The sequence below is a fragment of the Typopeltis vanoorti genome, chromosome 6 (assembly GCF_054136105.1).
Source record: "Typopeltis vanoorti isolate ZY-2024b chromosome 6, IOZ_Tvanoo_1.0, whole genome shotgun sequence".
NCBI classification, from domain to species: Eukaryota; Metazoa; Arthropoda; class Arachnida; order Uropygi; family Thelyphonidae; genus Typopeltis; species Typopeltis vanoorti.
This window is the reverse complement of record NC_143554.1, coordinates 5,789,340-5,808,014: the sequence shown is the minus strand read 5'-3', so window position 1 is coordinate 5,808,014 and position 18,675 is coordinate 5,789,340. Positions and strand designations below refer to the sequence as shown.

At 34.9% G+C, this 18,675-nt stretch overlaps 1 protein-coding gene across 4 annotated transcripts in view; it reads left to right on the top strand.

Moving 5' to 3' along the window:
* Positions 1-18,675, top strand: part of LOC150105260 (uncharacterized) — a 235,239-nt gene that overhangs the window by 143,660 nt on the left and 72,904 nt on the right. For 2 of the 4 annotated variants that reach the window (XM_090394026.1, XM_090394024.1), the window contains exons 9-10: positions 7,995-8,136; positions 9,413-9,472. In XM_090394026.1, the coding sequence (XP_090250152.1) occupies positions 7,995-8,136; positions 9,413-9,422 (152 nt within the window). In that variant the 3' untranslated portion in view covers positions 9,423-9,472. Of the gene's footprint in view, positions 1-7,994; positions 8,137-9,412; positions 9,473-18,675 lie in introns of those variants that run through there. The other 2 variants (XM_090394027.1, XM_090394025.1) reach the window with 2 other exon arrangements.

Here is an 18,675-nt window from a genome sequence, read left to right as displayed (position 1 = left end):
TGCTAGCTCACAAATTTTCATTCTGCCTTCAAAATCCTTAATGACGTTGAGTTTTGCTTCCAAAGTCAATGTTTTTCTTTTCTTGCTAGCTGTAGAAGAATCGGACTTGCTTCTTTTGGACAACTTTATTATTTTTTGTGTGATAAAATTTTTATCAAGAACATAACATTATACAATCGCAAGGTTTGTAGACTAAAAATTGTGTATGAATGGAGACCGTGCGAAACATATCAGTGCTTGTTCACAGCATGTGCGACACTGGCGAATGCAGCCAGTGCCGGAAAGATACGACTAGTGGTGAGGTGTGAAGTGGGATGGGAATACGTGCATATAAGAAAACCACGTAACTCCGGATTCGCGGAAGTCGGGGTATGACTGTATTTGCATTTGATTTTTGCGATATTCGCTGTGTACGTTTTGTATTGAATATAAATACAATCATTATTATAATAATATATGTCTGTATTACAATTTTTTTTTTTTCGATGGGGGCTGTGAAATATTTTAATTTTTCCAAGGGGGCCTTTACATCCATAAGTTTGGGAAGCGCTACTCTAAACAATGGAAATACAGACAATCAAAAATTCAACTATGAACAGAAATTCATCTGTACTACTGTATATAAACAATATTTAATTGCTGGATGCTGCAGGGCAATAACTTTTTGCTGTTGATATAGTCCTAGGATCAAGACTAGTAATGAAAGAAATCCCCACTATAATTCAATTTATTTAATTTGAAATAATACATTTATTTAGTTTTTCTTTTTTCTTTCTTTTTTTTTTTGCTATAATTGGATTTGTTTTATTGACAAAATAATTGGTTTAATTCACCTTCTGAAAAGTCCTTAAAGGGGGGGGGGGAGATCTTGCCAACTGCGGTACAAATGGTGCACTATTGAGTCTCATGACTGCACTATGAAGGTGTTTGTAGATCAAGGCTAATTCAGTCCACTTTCAATTATCTTCACTGAGTTGCTGAGATTGGAAATAGTACTTTTTTTTGATTTAAAGTTTGTAATTATTATAATTTGTAAAGAATTATATCACATAAAGTGGAGAATTATAGATGTTGTTTATTTGCAGAATGGAAAACCTTGATATTGCCATACGAGATTAGCTACCTAACCTTTAGGATTACTACTAAACTTTTCAAGTAATTTCAATGAAAACTATTTTAATGGCAGAATTAGGCAAACAGATTTTTTTCTGTAGTATGTATACCAAAAAATGGCTCAAGATTCAAGTGTTGTGATAATGAATAGTGTTACTCTTTGTAACACTATTCATTTGTAACAAAAATTCTATTATGAAATACACTTTTTATTTATATTCAGTTAGTGTAGAAGGCTGCACAAGATTCCTTAATTAGCCTTTCAAATTTCTAAGGGCTACAGTAAAGTGTCATTCTGTTTGATGATTAGCAACATGGTAGATGCCTAGATTTGCCATGTTCTTGAAAACAGACATAATATCCATGTGATGTTCATCTTGTTGTATCTCTACAGTATGGCCAGTCTAATGGATTGAAGCATGATAATTGTATAAATTCTTTTATCTCTTTCAGGAGATCATGGATAAATATTTTGTAGAAAGATGACAGTTTCTTTATCAGAGAAAAGAAGTGGTATAATTAAACTTCTTAAAAGATGTGAACAACTTTCTCCTCAGATATGCATTTTACATACAGAGTTGTTACGCAAATGTTTTCAGATGAGGCATATTCGTGCAAGGATGTGTGTTTAGTTATTAAAACAACATCAAAAGCAAACTTAAGTCAATAAGGATAACCATTGCCAGTAGTGAATTACAGGGACAACAATTGTGGCATATTCAAAGGCAAAATTAAAACCTGCAAAGATCATTTCTAGCAGAGTTACAAAAACAGCTTAATTAACAAGCATTGTAGCTAATTTCACATTCTATAACTAATTAATATTTAGTTATAGTTACTATATATATTAAAAAAAAAGGAAGGGATGATTTGTTTTGGTGGTTGCAATGTTTTTGGGTATGTTGTACTTTTGCTGTAAAAACTATGGCATGTTTGCCTTCATAAATATTTTTATAATTATATTATAGTTAAGGTTTGGTGTTAATATATTCAATTATTGAATAAATAAGTCAATTTACTCAATAATTCGTATTTATAATATATTCTTTGCTCCCATCAATGCAAAGCTTGATTAAAATCAGAATCAATAAAAGTGAAACTCTAGCATAGCTGGGTACTTGAAACATTAATACCTTAACTCTTTCTTTTAAGGTTACACGGTGATCAGCATTCATATTAATTAAATTAGGGAAACAAAACACATGTGTTAAAAAGATTATTTTACCGATTAATAATAAAATAATAACTTTACGTTTCGACCCCTGTATTGAGGTCATCTTCAGAAGGATACATTCAGAAGTATAAGAACAAGCTACATGCTGTTGCACTCTATACAAGTAAATTACATCTACGTTTGTTAACTAATTTTTTTTCTTAGCCTGCCCTCTAGTGGGAAAAAAAAAAATAAATAAACAAAAATAAAATAAAAACTACAATAAACTCTGCTAAAGTCCTCATGTACTAAGATTCTTCTGGAATTATACAGTTATATTACGATTATCTTCTGGATTTGTACAGGTTGCTATTGAATGTTCAAGGGAAAAAAAAAAAAAACACTTCACTAGATCTTGTATTGAGATTTTTCTTTGTGGTTGCTATGAAGGTTGTAGATGGGTCCTCCACATTCTTGGAATTGTTAGACCATCATTTTTATTCAGATTCATCAATTCTGTGGTATGTTTGGGGTGCGTGGTCAGAAAGGCCGGTTTTTCCAAAATGGAGGTATTTTATGTGATGTTTGTATTCATCCTTTCTGATTGGGATGGTTCGTCCCGTTTCTCCTATGTACAGTATGTTACATGTGCAATCTATTTTGTAAACCCCTGGGTGGGCTAAGTGTGGCAGGGGATCCTTGGAAGAATTGAGTAGGTGTCTTAATTTTGTCAGGGGTTTGAAGGTGGTTTTGATGTTGTATATTTACATGTTGTTTTTTGGTGTTATATATATATTTTGATGTTGTATATATACAACATAAAAACCACCTTCAAACCCCTGACAAAATTAAGACACCTACTCAATTCTTCCAAGGATCCCCTGCCACACTTAGCCCACCCAGGGGTTTACAAAATAGATTGCACATGTAACATACCGTACATAGGGGAAACAGGACGAACCATCCCGATCAGAAAGAATGCACACAAACGTCACATAAAATACCTCCATTTTGGAAAAACCGGCCTTTCTGACCACGCAGTCTAAACATACCACAGAATTGACTGGAAAGGTACCAAGTCCCTACACTGCACCAAAACCTGGTTTGAGCGGAAATTCAAGGAAGCATATGAAATGCTCAAACATGATCCGAATCTGAATAAAAATGATGGTCTAACAATTCCAAGAATGTGGAGGACCCATCTACAACCTTCATAGCAACCACAAAGAAAAATCTCAATACAAGACCTAGTGAAGTTTTTTTTTTTTTTTTTCCCTTGAACATTCAATAGCAACCTGTACAAATCCAGAAGATAATCGTAATATAACTGTATAATTCCAGAAGAATCCTAGTACATGAGGACTTTAGCAGAGTTTATTGTAGTTTTTATTTTAATTTTTTTTTATTTTATTTTATTTATTTTTTATAGAGTGCAACAGCATGTAGCTTGTTCTTATACTTCTGAATGTGACCTCAATACAGGGGTCGAAACGTAAAGTTATTATTTTATTATTAATCGGTAAAATAATACTTTTAACACGTGTGTTTTGTTTCCCTAATTTAATTAATATGAATTAATACCTTAACAATGAAGCTTTTGTGCATAGTTCTGTTATGCAAACTGCAACAAATGAGGATGAATATGAAACTCGTGATATGGATAAAAGGTTGGCTGATAGACAGATACCAAAAAGTATTATATGGAGAAGCAGAATACAGGAGATGGCAGGTGACTAGTGGTGTGCTGCAGGGCTCTTTGCTTGGACCACTGCCGTTTAATTTGTACATAAATTATATAAGAAATAATTTGAAGCTTGATATTCAGTTGTTTTCAGATGATGCAAAGTTGGGTAGGGTAATAGTTATCAAGGTGATGTAGAGAGCTTGCAGAATGATATAACTAGACTGACAGCATGGGCATAATATAATGTATGTTGATTTAATGTGGAAAAGTACAAGGATACAAAGGTTACAAGCTGTGTACCACATTGAGGGAACTGTACTGCAGAAAAATTGATGAAGCCAGGTATTTGGGGTTAGTAATGGATAGAGAGCTTAAGTTTATAGGGCATATTGCTAAAGTAGCTAGGGTAGCTCACAGGATTATTACTAGGTTGTAAAGAACACACAAGGAGAGATAAGGGAGTTATCATTTCTCTTTTATAAAGCCTTGATATGACCACATCCAGATTACTGTGCTCTGGGCTGATCATTTGGTTTTCTTGGAGATAGGAAGTGACAGAGATGATCCAGAGGTGAGTGGTCTGTGGAATGCACCTTATGGGGATAGATTGAGGGTTTGTGGGTTGCAAAAGTTGAATGATAGGCAAAAAAAAAAGAGGGATATGATAGAAACATTTAAGTTACTTAAAGGATTTTATAAGAAATATTTCAGCACTTGGCTAGAGGGGACAGAACAAGAGGCCATCTCTAGAAGTTAGGTAAAAGTGTGGTTAGCAAGGATGCGAGGACTACATTTTTTTGCTTGGAGAGTGAATGAATGAATGGAGTGAGTGCTTTTGTCTGTTAATATTTCAAGGACAGGTAAAATAGATATTGTATTGATAGCTTGGGTCACCCATGATGAATCTCAGGATTCCATGGAGGTGCCCATGTAGTCATGATGATAATAATTTTATCTAATGGAAGTTCTTAGTTTTGAAAGAAAACACACTCAGGCAAATCTATAGTTCTCTAATTCCATTCTTTTTATTCTCTCCTCTTTAAAAGAAACTCACTTTCTTATTCTAACAAAACCAGAACAACTTTGCAACTGTTCCTAATAGTTGTGCTGCTTCAGACTGTCATTTAAACTCAGTAGTATTCTCCTTGTACAGGATGAAATAACATGTAAAATTAATTTTCAGATAAAGAAATTCTTTGCTAAGTTTGTTTATTTAAGTAAAAAAATGATAATTTCTTGATGTATGTTGGCCAAAATTTAGTGGAGTTCTTGAACATGAAGTTGCCATTATGAAACATTGCTGAGTTGTTAGTCATATTTTACAAGTTACTGTTAATAAAGTGATTTATTAACATAACTTTTATTGTCTTTATAGAATTCAGAATAAATGGATTTAAATATAATGATAAATGAAATTTCAGAACAGAGTATTAAAGAAACTGTGAATGAAGGTCTGGGCAGGATGGGGGGGGGGGTGAAGAATTTAATTATATCAATCTTTCAGTTTTTTTTTAAAAAATATTATTATATGATTGCTTGATACATAAATTAGTTATTAAAGCATAAAATGTGTATCTGGTTGAAATTCATATACTCCATATCATTCATGTTTGAACATATGTGATAACTGTAGTCCATCTGATAGAGGCATACTTAACCCTTCATCGATGTGAATTCTAGTGTATTAACATTTTTGTTACTAGGGCTGTCACAGCTGCATTATCAATCTTTCTATCACTTATTCTTATACTATTGTTTTAATTGTACTGGGTATGCTTTGAAGACAATTAAGGAAAAGGAATTTTATTATTAATAAAAATAATGTATGACTTCATTAGTCTATTTTTAAGATAACTGCCAGAGAGGATGGTCACAATGGAACGAAGCACATCATTACTTCTTAAAGATGGTTCTTTATGAATACTAAGAATTAAGTATCAAATTTAGCATTAAACGAGAACCACACAAGCATGTGATTCCACATGCTATGATAATCTAAGTCTGCTGTTTGCATTTCAGAGTGCACAGAAATTCTTTGTTGTCCCCTAGTTTAAACATGGTGTGAAAGTGTCATTTCTGGATTCCAAACATCGCTCAAGTCAAAAGTAATTTTCACAGCAAAATATTTGATAGTTACAGTTTTACTTTTTTGTAAACAGAAGAATGCCCAGAATTGTAATTCATATATAATCTCTCTATCACTAGCACACCTCAATTTGTGCATTGTGCTCATGCATTCAATGATAAAGTGTATTTCTGAATGACAAACTTTTGGCTGGTATTTAATTTGTAAAACTGTTTCATTGTGTGCACAGTTATCAAAAGTTCTCATTCCAAGTCTTACAAAGCTAACAGGATGACAGCTCCTTTGACCTGGCTTTTCAATGAAAGTCTGGCTATAAGAAAGGTGCCCAGGGAATGGAAGGAAGGCAAGATAGTGCCATTGCATAAGGGCGGTAGCAGACTGGGAGTGTCTAATTATAGGCCAGTTTGTGTGTCATCAGTAGTTGTTAAGATCTTGGAGAAATTAGTGAGGGACCGTATACAGCATTGGGCAGTGAGGGTAATGTAATCTGTGAGACTCAACATGGATTTGTGAAGGGGGCACTCTGGTTTTAGTAATATGCTAGCCTTTTATAATAAAGTTACAAGAGCAGTAGATGAGAAAAAGGCATATACTGCCATTTTCTTGGATTTAGTGAAAACATTTGATAGGGTGCCACATGATAAGTTGATATTTAAGTTGCAGCACATGGGTTTGGATGTCGGGTTGGTCAACTGGATTCAGGATCGGCTGTTCGATAGGTATCAGAGAGTTGTGTATGATGAGGCAGTTTCAAGGAGGCAGAAGGTTACAAGTGGGGTCCCACAGGACTCGGTACTGGGACTTATATTGTTTAACCTTTATATCAATGACATTGTCAGTGGATTGCACAGGGAATATTAAGTTGTTTGAGGATGATGTGAAGTGTTATTAGTAATAGTGAAGATGTGATAGTCCTGCAAGAGGATTTGAATAAGCTAGACAGATGGGCAAGTGAATGGGGGTTTCAGTTTAATACAGCAAAATGTAAGCTCTTGAGGTTTGGGACACATCGATGGGATGCTGCATACTCTATTGGAGGAGCTATACTAGAGGAAGTAGGGGAGACAAGAGATCTGGGGTTGATGATTGATAGAAACCTGAAATTTAGGAGACATATTGCAAAGGTGGTGAAGGTAAAACAGAGGATTGCTGCAATAATGAGAAGGATGCCGACCTGGAGAGATAAAAGAATTATCATTCCATTGTATAAGACCCTGATCAGACCACACTTAGACTATTGTTTTCAGATTTGGTCCCCCAGGATTTGAATGGGATAAATTAACTGTGGAAAGGGTACAAAGGCGGATAACAAAGATGGTTTCAGGTTTGTACAATGTTAGTTATCGGCTGAGGGAATGTGAACTGCAGAGTTTGGTGGATAGAAGGAGAGGTGATATGATTGAGACTTTTAAACTGTTGAGAGGTGGTTACAGGGTTGACACTGGGGAGTTCTTTTGCTTGGTTGAACAGTGGGAAGGAGTGATGACAAGGGCCATCCCTGGAAGTTATGAAAGGAAATTGCAAGCAAGAGGGTGATGAGTGGTTTCTTTGCATTGAGAGTGGTTGAACCCTCTACATCAATGGAATGCATTGCATGAACCATGCATGGTGAGAGTGAAAACAATCAATGAGTTGAAGGAGTGATATGATAGATTTTGTGTTTCCTAGGAGGGACCTCCCACAATGAATCTTGATAGACTTTGTTTCCTAGGAAGGACCTCCCGTTGATGAGTCTTTTGACTCCACGGAGGTCTGATTAATAATATTACAGAACTTGTAAATTAAACTGGACCTTGCATGCAGTTGTATTTTCTTAGATAGACCAATGGCTGTTCATTAAGAACTAGTCAGAGCAATGTCATATTATTGAATGAAGACTGTAAGTAACCATTAGTATAATCTAATTTTAGTTGGTATGTTTTATTATAAAATTACTCAGTTTTTATTATATCCACTAGGTGTAATCCCAAAAACAGAAATTCCAGAAAGGCTCATAGAAAATATGCACATATTTGATTTTAATTTAAATGCAGATGAAATGCAGAAGCTGAATGCCCTTGACAAAGGATTTCATTATTGCTGGGATCCCACAATTATTCGGTAAAAATAAAATTTGTACTCTATTTTTAATCTACAAAAATCAATGTCTGATAATCTCTAGGGATATTAGAAAATATTGTAAGGTGTCAGTAAAATTTATATGTCAGATTTATATTTCTCATCATAACTTTTTATAACTAAATATTTATTATAATTTCCATATAAGAAAGAGACAGTACTATACAAACCACAGAAAATACAAATACCTGGCATTGGTCCACATAACCAATGCTATTCTAAGCTCACAATAGACAGAATTTCCTAACAAATGATGTCACATTATTACAGAAACTTTTTGATTTGTATTAAAACTAATAAGTATATTAACAGAAGCTAAATCAAATGCATATTATGAATCAGCTGTAAAGATATGGACAAAATAACGAAATTTGTTAGCTATAACAAAAGAAGTGAAAAAAAATTAAGGGATGGCAAGGATGATTTAAAGCTTTGATTATTTGCACTACACACTACTTGACCCGGGGGAGGTGGGGAGAAGTGATAAAATTTTACTACAAAGTGATAACTTTGTAGAGAAAACTGTATCCAGGATCAGTAAACAAAGAAAATTGATGACAAATAGAAGAACAAAGGACCAACAGGAACTATACATAAAGTACAAATGCTTACCCATAAATGTTAATTAACCAAATATGTGCATAATGTATTAAAAGCAAAAATAATCTGCTAGCTTTAACAGTCAGTTGACTTTATAACTGGTTATCTCCAGTTACAAAAGAGGGAGGGTGTGCAAATGAGAAACAGCTAGACTACATCAGTCAGCTGTTCCAATAAAAGTTCCAAATTTGTGTGGGTAACAACTCATTTTTTGGTTGAAAAACATTCTTTTTTAGAATTTAAAGATTTAATTTGTTATGAAGATTTCAGGTAAGTAACATTTTGAAATTTTGAATTTTTATTTTTATAATTTCATGCTTTTCCAGTTCTGTCTCCTCCCACTACTGTTTGCATGTTTTTGTTTTGTGTGCTCTATCTATGATTTCTGCAATCCTTAGTGCTTTGTCATCAGTGTTTTTTGTCATATTCTCTGTTGTTGACAGCTGCAATTTTCTGCCAAAATATATTACTCTTCAATAGAATATTATGTTGTCTTGGCTATAAAGAACACTTATTAGTTTCTTCCCCCAAAGTATTTTTGTTATATAACGGAATTTGGATGTTTCATTCACATGGATGTAAATTTGACTTGCACTTCTATCAGTACAAATATCTAAAATGAATGCCCCCCAAGTTAATTTTTTTTTTTCAATTAAAGGACAAATTAATGTGCTTTGGCAGGGGTGAGCAAGCAGTGATCCCAATAGATCTGCTAAACCTTGGTCAGGTAAAAGTTTAAGAAGCCAACTGAATGTCAGTGCTTTCCCAGGTATTTATTTCCTCTAATTTGTATCCCTAAATTCACTAAAGCAAGCCATATTCTATAACAAACTACAGTGAACCTCATTTTATGATTGGCTCTTCATAATAAAAAAATATTTCAGCAAATGATAAAAGTATGTACTTTGCAGTGTGATTACTAACCTACTTAAAGCATGTTTTGGCTGATGCAATTATAATCACTGATTACTATTGTGTATGCAAGAAGGAGGTTATTACAATAGGAGCATTTGTATTGACCATGTTCATGGGAAGGTGTGTGTGTGTGTGTGTGTGTGTGTGTGTGTGTGTGTGTGTGTGTGTGTGTGTGTGTGTGTGTGTGTGTGTGTGTTGGGGGGGTGAGAATTCAGCAACTGACTTGTGATCACTCTTCCTTTCCTTGAAATGATTGTTTGTGTAAATGGTTAATCATATTACATAAACAGCATTGCTGTGTGTTTCGAAGAAAATTTCAATTAAACTTAATAGTGAAAAGGTATGGTGGTAATGCTGAAATTAGTGCATCGGTGTGGGAATTAGTTTTCTCCCATTCATTTAATTTTTACCATAATTAAAGAGAAACCCCCAAGAAAACTAAAGTCCAATGCAGTGGGAGGAACCTGATTGTACATGTTACTGTGGATAAAAGAAAAACAGAAGAATGGTTGTACAATTCCAGGACCATATATTTGCAACAGCTTCTTGATAGGCAGTATGATGACTTTAAAGTCAGGAAGGGTTGGTTCGACTGCTTTAGGAAAGATATATTAAAAGACATGGATAGGCTGTCGTTGCTATTAAAGAAGCAGATGAAGCTTTTATCAACGTTCCAAGAGTTCATCAAGAAAGAGGGCTGTCTTCTGCAACAGGGGAGGGGAGCACAATTTGACTTCACTACAGTAAAATTTCGCCCACCCAATACAAACCCTATGCTCCAGCAAATGATTTCCATCTTTAAAAAAATTTACACAAAGATATGACAATAGAATAAAATCTAAACTAGAGGGGATGCAATCCTGTGAAGCTGGATTTAGAAAGAATTACAATTCTTTGGACCATATTCACACATTAAGAAAGCTCATTTAAAAATCAATTGAATGCAATAAACCCTTATGTCTAGCCTATACAGACTACGAAAAAAGCATTTGATTCAGTTAAAACATCTGCAACCCAGAGAACTGAGAAACCATATATTGAAACACTAAAATATATTTACAATAATGCAACTAATGTAATTAAATTATATAAAAACAGTGAAAAGTTTCCAATATAAAAAGGAATCCGGCAAGGCGACACCATATTTCCCAAATTATTTACAGCTGCACTAGAGGAAGTCTTTAGAAGCCTTGATTGGGAAACAAAAGGAATAAACATAAATGGAGAAAGACTGCATCATCTGCAGATGATGTTGTCCTAATAGCAGATAATCTTGAAGATCTGGAAGAAAGACTAAATCAGCTAAATGAAGCCTCCAGAATAATTGGATTAAAAATAAATTGAGAAAAAAAAAAATAATGATGAATAAATGCATAAACCATAGAACTGTTAAAGTTGAAAATAATGAAATAGAACAAGTTACTTCATATGTATATTTGGGCCAATTGTTATCCTTTGAGGATTACCAAACAAAAGAGATTGAACGAAGAATTCATCTTGGATGGATGGCTTATGGGAAAATCAGAGACATATTCAGAAATAACATCCCTATCAACCAGTGCATACTTCCTGTCCTAACATACGGAAAAGAAACATGAACTTTAACAGAAGCCCTAAACAAAAAGCTGAGAACAACACAGCATCACATGGAGAGAAGTATGTTAAAAATAACGTTAAGAGATAGGAAGACAAATACTTGGATAACATCTGAAACAGGTGTCATGGATATTGTAAAATACATTAAACAAGCTAAGAGGGGAGACCAATGGATGGAGGAAGACCGAGAAGAAGGTGGAGGGATGAACTGGAACAAATTGTAGGAGTGAAATGGATGGGAGAGGCAGAAAACTGAGTGGTCTGGAAAACCATGAGGGAGACCTTGGACACCAGCAGTGGACAGAACCAAAAGGTTGAAGAAGAAGATTTGACAAGTACTTTGAAGCCAGAGACAGCATTGCCTTCAAGGGCTGTCTCCTTTGAAGGAATTCTGGAAAAATAAGTTTAACAGTTTAGATCAGGGGTCGGAATCCTTTTCAGACGCATGGGCTGCATTCAACTTTTATTTTTAATAATTGGACTGCAAGCGCTTAATTAAGAGAAAACAGTGAGTGACAAAAATACTTAAGTTATCAATTTTTATTATATCAATCTTAAAAAACAAAAATATTTCAAGTACGAGATAAATTACGACATTCTTGTAATGATGTCTGATATTATATTCTTTCATAACAGCTATCCTTTTATGACAAATAAAAGGGTCAAAGCTGTATAACTGAGAGGAGACCTCCACATAGCCTTTAAAGGAATGTGGAGAACCAACCAGAGCTTCTGACCTAATGTCCAATCCTCACCTTCTCGTGGTGCACCCTGTTGGGTATCTACTTGGATACTGAATGGACGAGGATGGGCTGGCAATTTGGGATTTAGCCGACCAAATTGTATTCTTATTGGTTAAACCAAAATATAGAATGATGGTACAACATGACAAAATTTCATGCCAGCTGGGGCGTCGCCCGGTTAAACAAGGCCCCCATTGTTTTCGCCAGGGAACCAGGGCGAACAGCGAAAAGTCAGCTACTGGAACAAATCTGAAAATAAACCCCAACTCAACATCACCAGAGTTAAAGATCGGTACTATCAACGTAAGAACCCTGAATGGCAAAGAAATGGAGCTAGCTGAGGAATTAGATAAGTACCAGATCGACATAATAGGGGTGACTGAAACAAAAAAGACCAAAACTGGTGAGATCTTTCTGAGCAATAAATACAAAATGTTATATTCAGGCAATGACAATCAAGGAAAAGAAGGAGTAGCCATAGTATTCAACACAAAATACGAGGCTAATCTTCTTGAATGGCAGTCAGTCTCAAGTAGAGTAATGTGGGTAAATATGAGAATGGGGAACTGGACAATGCGACTTATTTGTTCCTATGGTCCCACAGAAGGTTCTACTAAGGTAGAAGTGGAGGACTTTTTTGAGGCTTTAGAAAAAGCAACTGACACAATGAAAAATGAAAAGTTAGTCCTTGTTGGGGATCTAAATAGCAGAGTAGGAAATGATTGTGAGACATACAAAAATATTTTGGGAAAATTTGGAGAAAAGAACAAAGCTAATAATAATGGCAAATATCTGTTGAATTTCTGCTCAGGACATGGACTGGTTATTACTAACACCATGTTCCAACATAAAAATGTGCACAAATTCACATGGAGAGAAGAGGCTAGGAATAAGAAAAGTCTCATTGACTATGTTATTGTTGATAGTGATGTTTTCTCCCTGGTGCAGGACACCAGAGTGTACAGATGATTTGAAATTGGAAGTGATCACTATTTAGTCTTGAGCAGGATAAAATTGAATTTCATATTGAAAAGAATAACATGTAAGAAAGTTTTAAAGCGAATAAAAGTTGAGAAGCTCTCAGATGTGAACTGTAGGCTAAAATACACAAAGATTATTGAAGAAAAAATGAAAGAGTTTGAGAACAGGAATCAAACCTTGGAGATTCAGTGGCAAACTCTGAAGAAAACATTGATTGATTCTGCCAGAGAGGCATGTGGTGAGGTTATCTGTAAGGATAAAAATATCAGAACTCCCTGGTGGACACAGGAAGTTAAAGAGGCAGTGAAGGAAAAGAAGAAAGCATACCAAAAGTTCCTGTCAAATAAGTCAGCTTGTGCTCTTAGAGAATATAGAGACAAATGCAAGAATGCTAAACACTGTGTAAAACTAGCTAAACAAAAGTCATGGGAGGACTTTGGCAAGAATATAGAAAATAAATATCAAGAAGGTGGCAAAATATTCTGGAGGTTGTTGAAGAAGCTTAAGAATGGAGGAAAGAGTGCTGTAAAAGGAATTAGAGATGATAAAGGTGACATGAAAACGGGAGAAAAAGATATCCTTGAAGTATGGAGTAATTACTTTGAAAAACTGCTAAATGAAACAAGCAGTGATGACAGCACAGTGGTAAAAAACACTGACCAGGCATGCAGTCAGGAATACATATCCATACTAGAAGTAGAAAAAGCCACCAAAGGTTTGAAATGTGGAAAGGCAGCAGGAGTAGATGATATTCGACCAGAAATGCTGAAGTATGATGGTATAAAAGTCTTACAGTGGCTGCACTGCATAGTTCAGAAAGCCTGGACAGAGGGACGAATTCCCGATGATTGGAGTAGAGCTCTCATAGTACCCATATATAAAAAGGGAAATAAAACTGCATGTGAGAATTACAGAGGTATTTCCCTACTGAGTGTTCCTGGCAAGATCTATGCAAGTATACTTGAGAAACAGTTGAGAAGAATTGTGGAAGAAAAGCTTGGTGAAGAACAAGCTGAATTCAGGCCAAATAGAGGCTGTCAGGATCAGATCTTCACTTTACGACAAATAGTCGAGAAAGCATGGGAATATAACAAAGATCTGTATTTAAGTTTTGTCGATCTGGAAAAGGCATATGACAAGGTGCCAAGAGAGAAGCTATTCGATACGCTTCAGTTATATGGTGTCACTGAGGCATTATGTCAAGCAATACTTAGTCTTTATTTGAGTTGTAAGTCAGCAGTTAGAATTGAAGGAAGTACAGGAAGATGGTTTAATGTTAAATCTGGTGTGAGACAAGGATGTACATTATCCCCTCTGTTATTCATTATCTATATGGATCACATTATGAAGGAAAGTGGTATTAAACATGATATCAAAATTGGAGATGTTAATGTCAGCTCTTTGCTTTGTGCTGATGATGTTATACTTCTAAATAAATCTGCTACAAATCTGCAAGATTCTCTGACTAAATTGAATAGCTGTTGTAATAGATATGGTATGAAGGTCAGCAATAAAAAGACAAAGACAATGAAAATATGCAGAATCATTGAAAATGTCAACTGTGTTGTGAATGGAGAACCTGTGGAACAAGTAAAATATTTCAGCTATTTAGGCACGATTTTTACTGAAGATGGTAAATTAAATATAAAAATAGACAACAGAATCAGCAAAGCTGGTATGGTGGGAAGTCAATTGAATAAATTCATATGGAATAAGAGAGAAATCAGTCAGAACACTAAATTAGCTGTGTACAAGACAGCGTTCAAACCAGTTTTAACTTATGGATCTGAGAGCTGGGTCAGAAGTAAAACACTTGACCAAAGACTAGAGACTGCAGATATGAGAGTCCTGAGAAAGATTAGAGGCGTGAACAGATGGCATCAATGGCAATGTCATATTAAAAACGAGGATATTAGGAAAGAACTTGACGTTGTCAGCATCCAGGAATGCGTTAGCAGAGCTAATCTTAGGTGGTATGGTCACTTAAACAGAATGGGCGAGGAAAGATTAACCAAACAAGTGTTCTCTGCCAGGTTGGCAGCAAAACGACCCAGAGGAAGACCAAGATATAGGTGGATTGATACGGTACAAAATGCTTTAGACGATAGAAATATAAGATCTGATAATGTTGGAGTCTTGACAAGTAACAGACTGATTTGGAGGAAAATTGTAGATAGGAAATTAATAATGATGTGATTTTTTTCATGTAGTACTATCATATCCTGTACACCCCTTGAGGGTACATGGCAGGAATTTGATGATGATGATAAGACACAGGGGCATTTTTTTGAAATTTTTCAAGAAATATATATCCTCTGAAAATAATAGTTGATGTTATTGAATTATATTAAAAGACGGACCAGGAATGCCACTACAAAACTGTGCCAAAATCTCGATTGTCGGCAGATGAAGTTGCCTTTGTTATCCCCACCCATGATAACTCGTGCCAAGTTGCACGGCGATATCATGAAGTATAGGTATAAAAATATTTTAAATTTATTATTCATATTATGAAATGTATTATTTAAATAATTTAGCATACGGGCCACATGCCATGTAAGTATGGTCAACCTTTTATGGGCCGCCAAAAATGCAGGTTTGGGACACATGCTGCCCACGGGTTGCCGATCCCTGGTTTAGATTATGTAATATTTATTGTGAATTTTTAGAACATTTCTGCCTGGTGTCTCACAATGGAGCTTCAAGAAACTTATGGCCTTCAGTCAGCTGCGAATTTGACAAAGTTCAGGGTGAAAGTATAATTCTAGATCATGGATGAGTTGACAACAGAGGCTCTTCAATAAGAACAGAAGATTTTAAACTTAAAGGAATTGAGCAAAATCACTGTTTACAACAGTATGCAAGAAATTAAGGACATTTTCTGCATAAGGCAGTAACAAACCCAGAAATAGAAATCAATGAACTAGCTATTTCTATTTCTGGGTTTCATACTGCCCTATGCAGAAAATGTCCTTAATTTCTTGCCCTGTTGTGTAACAGGGTGAACTTGCTCCCCTTTATTTAAAATCTGTTCTTATTGAAGAGCCTCTGTTGTCAACTCATCCATGATCTAGAATTACACTTTCACACTAAAATAGAAACCACTGAACTAGCTAGTTTGAAGATGAGCTGTTGTTATTTCAAGGACCTCCATTTGTTGCTCTCTGAATGTACCAAAAAACAGCAATCACAATACCAGATTCTGACAACTGAACTGAAGAAAATTCTCCAATACCACATTGCAATTGCAAATAATTTTAAGAAGCAGCGTTTCCAGTCTTATGATTAGTTTAATGTTTATAACCTCCTTTCTCCTCATGTTTTAAATCTCACCTATAAAAGAGAGGGGAAAACAGTTATGGAAAAAAAATTCAACTTCTGGGGTACTGGAACAAATTATCAAAATACAATGAATTATTGGGTTCACATTACAATATTTTCACATAATGAAGGGGGGGGGGCTATTTTCTGGATGGTACAGCAAGAATCTACTAGCTTTTTATCCATTTTCTTCCAGATTAATTTGATGTGTTTCAAGACTCCAACATTGTCACATCTTTCATTTCAGTTCTTTAAGTCAATACTAACTGCATTCGTCATCGTGAATATAGTTTTCTCCATTTTTATCTTCCTAGCATCAAATATCTGTCTTGTTAACCTTTTTTCTCTCATTCTGTTTAACTGACCATTGTCTTAAATCAGTTACATTCACATATTCTTGAATATTAAAACAACATAAAGTTCCTTTCTTGATATCATCTCTAGCATTTACTCTAGTTATCTCAAATTTACTTGGGTTTTTATGCCAGCTTTGTCATCTGTGATTCCGTTTACAGTACTCTTTCCTACACTTCTAAGCTTTTTTTTTGGACAGCCTCCAGAACAATTTGCCACCTTTGTGATATGTGTTCTATGTTTTTAGCAATCTTCTCATAAAGAAGTACTTTTAAAAACAGCTAAACTTACTTGTCCCCCCCCCCCCCTTTAAGGGCACATGCTAATTTATTTGCCAGAAATTTTCAGTGTTTTATCAGGACTGTGTCTTGAATCTCTATTCACATTTGTATGTTCATACAAACAAACAACTTCGCTGCATGCTTCATAGGCGAAAATCCATCAACATTTTCTTCAGATTTTCAAGTACATTTCTTTCCAACATATTATTCATCATCATCATCATCAAATTCCTGCCATGTACCCTCAAGGGGTGTACAGGATATGACAGTACTACATGAAAAAATTACATCATTACTAACTTCCTATCTACAATTTTCCTCCAAATCAGTCTGTTACTTGTCAAGACTCCAACATTATCAGATCTTATATTTCTATCGTCTAAGGCACTTTGTACCACATCAATCCACCTATATCTTGGTCTTCCTCTGGGTCGTTTTGCTGCCAACCTGGCAGAGAACACTTGTTTTGCTAATCTTTCCTCTCCCATTCTATTTAAGTGACCATACCATCTGAGATTAGCTCTGCTAACGCATTCCTGGATGCTGACAATGTCAAGTTCTTTCCTAATATCCTCATTTTTAATATGATATTGCCATTGATGCCATCTGTTCACACCTCTAATCTTTCTCAGGACTCTCATATCTGCGGTCTCTAGTCTTTGGTCAAGTGTTTTACTTCTGACCCAGCTCTCAGATCCATAAGTTAAAATTGGTTTGAACACAGTCTTGTATACAGCTAATTTAGTGTTCCGACTAATTTCTTTCTTATTCCATATGAATTTATTCAATTGACTTCCCACCATAACAGCATTGCTGATTCTGTTGTCTATTTCCATATTTAATTTACCATCTTCAGTAAAAATTGTGCCTAAGTAGCTGAAATGTTTTACTTGTTCCACAGGTTCTCCATTCACAACACAGTTGACATTTTCAATGATTCTGCCTATTTTCATTGTCTTTGTCTTTTTATTGCTGACCTTCATACCATATCTATTACATATTATTCTTTGCATCCTGAAATAGTATAAAGATATTCACTATCTAAAACAGCCAATAAGATTTGTATTTCTTGTGTGTTCTTCTCTTCATGTAAATTTATGTGCATCTTTATGTTGCAATATTGCATTTGTAATGACTAATCCACATCCTAAACAGAAATCCCTGCAGGTACTTATCATGGAAAAATCTGTTAACATATAATTTAAATACCTGCAGATCTTAACTTCTGGGAAATGCTTAAAAAGGGAAAGATATAGTTAATGTTGGAGTTGGAAGAAATCATGGGAATATTAAAAGGATTTGTTATTAAGTTTTGCAAATCTGGAAAAGGACATTGTTACTTAAGTTATAAATCATGAACATTGGAGTTCTAATATCACATTTAAATTCCTTATGTGTACGGGATATTATGATAGCACTACATAAAAAAAGTTACATTGTTACCTAACTTCTCATTGACAATTTTTGTCCAAATTAATTTGTTATCTGCCAAGACTCCAATATTACCAGATTTGTATTTCTCTCTTCTAAGGCACCCTTTACTGTATCAATTCACCTAGATCTTGGTCTTAATCCTGTTGAAGAAGACTTGTTTTGCTGGCCTTTCCTGTTCCATTCTGTTTAAGTGGTCATGCTAGCTGAGATTAGCTCTGCTAACAACATCAAATTCTTTTTTAATATGATACTGCCACTGATGCCATCTGTTCACTCTCCTAATCTTTCTGAGAACT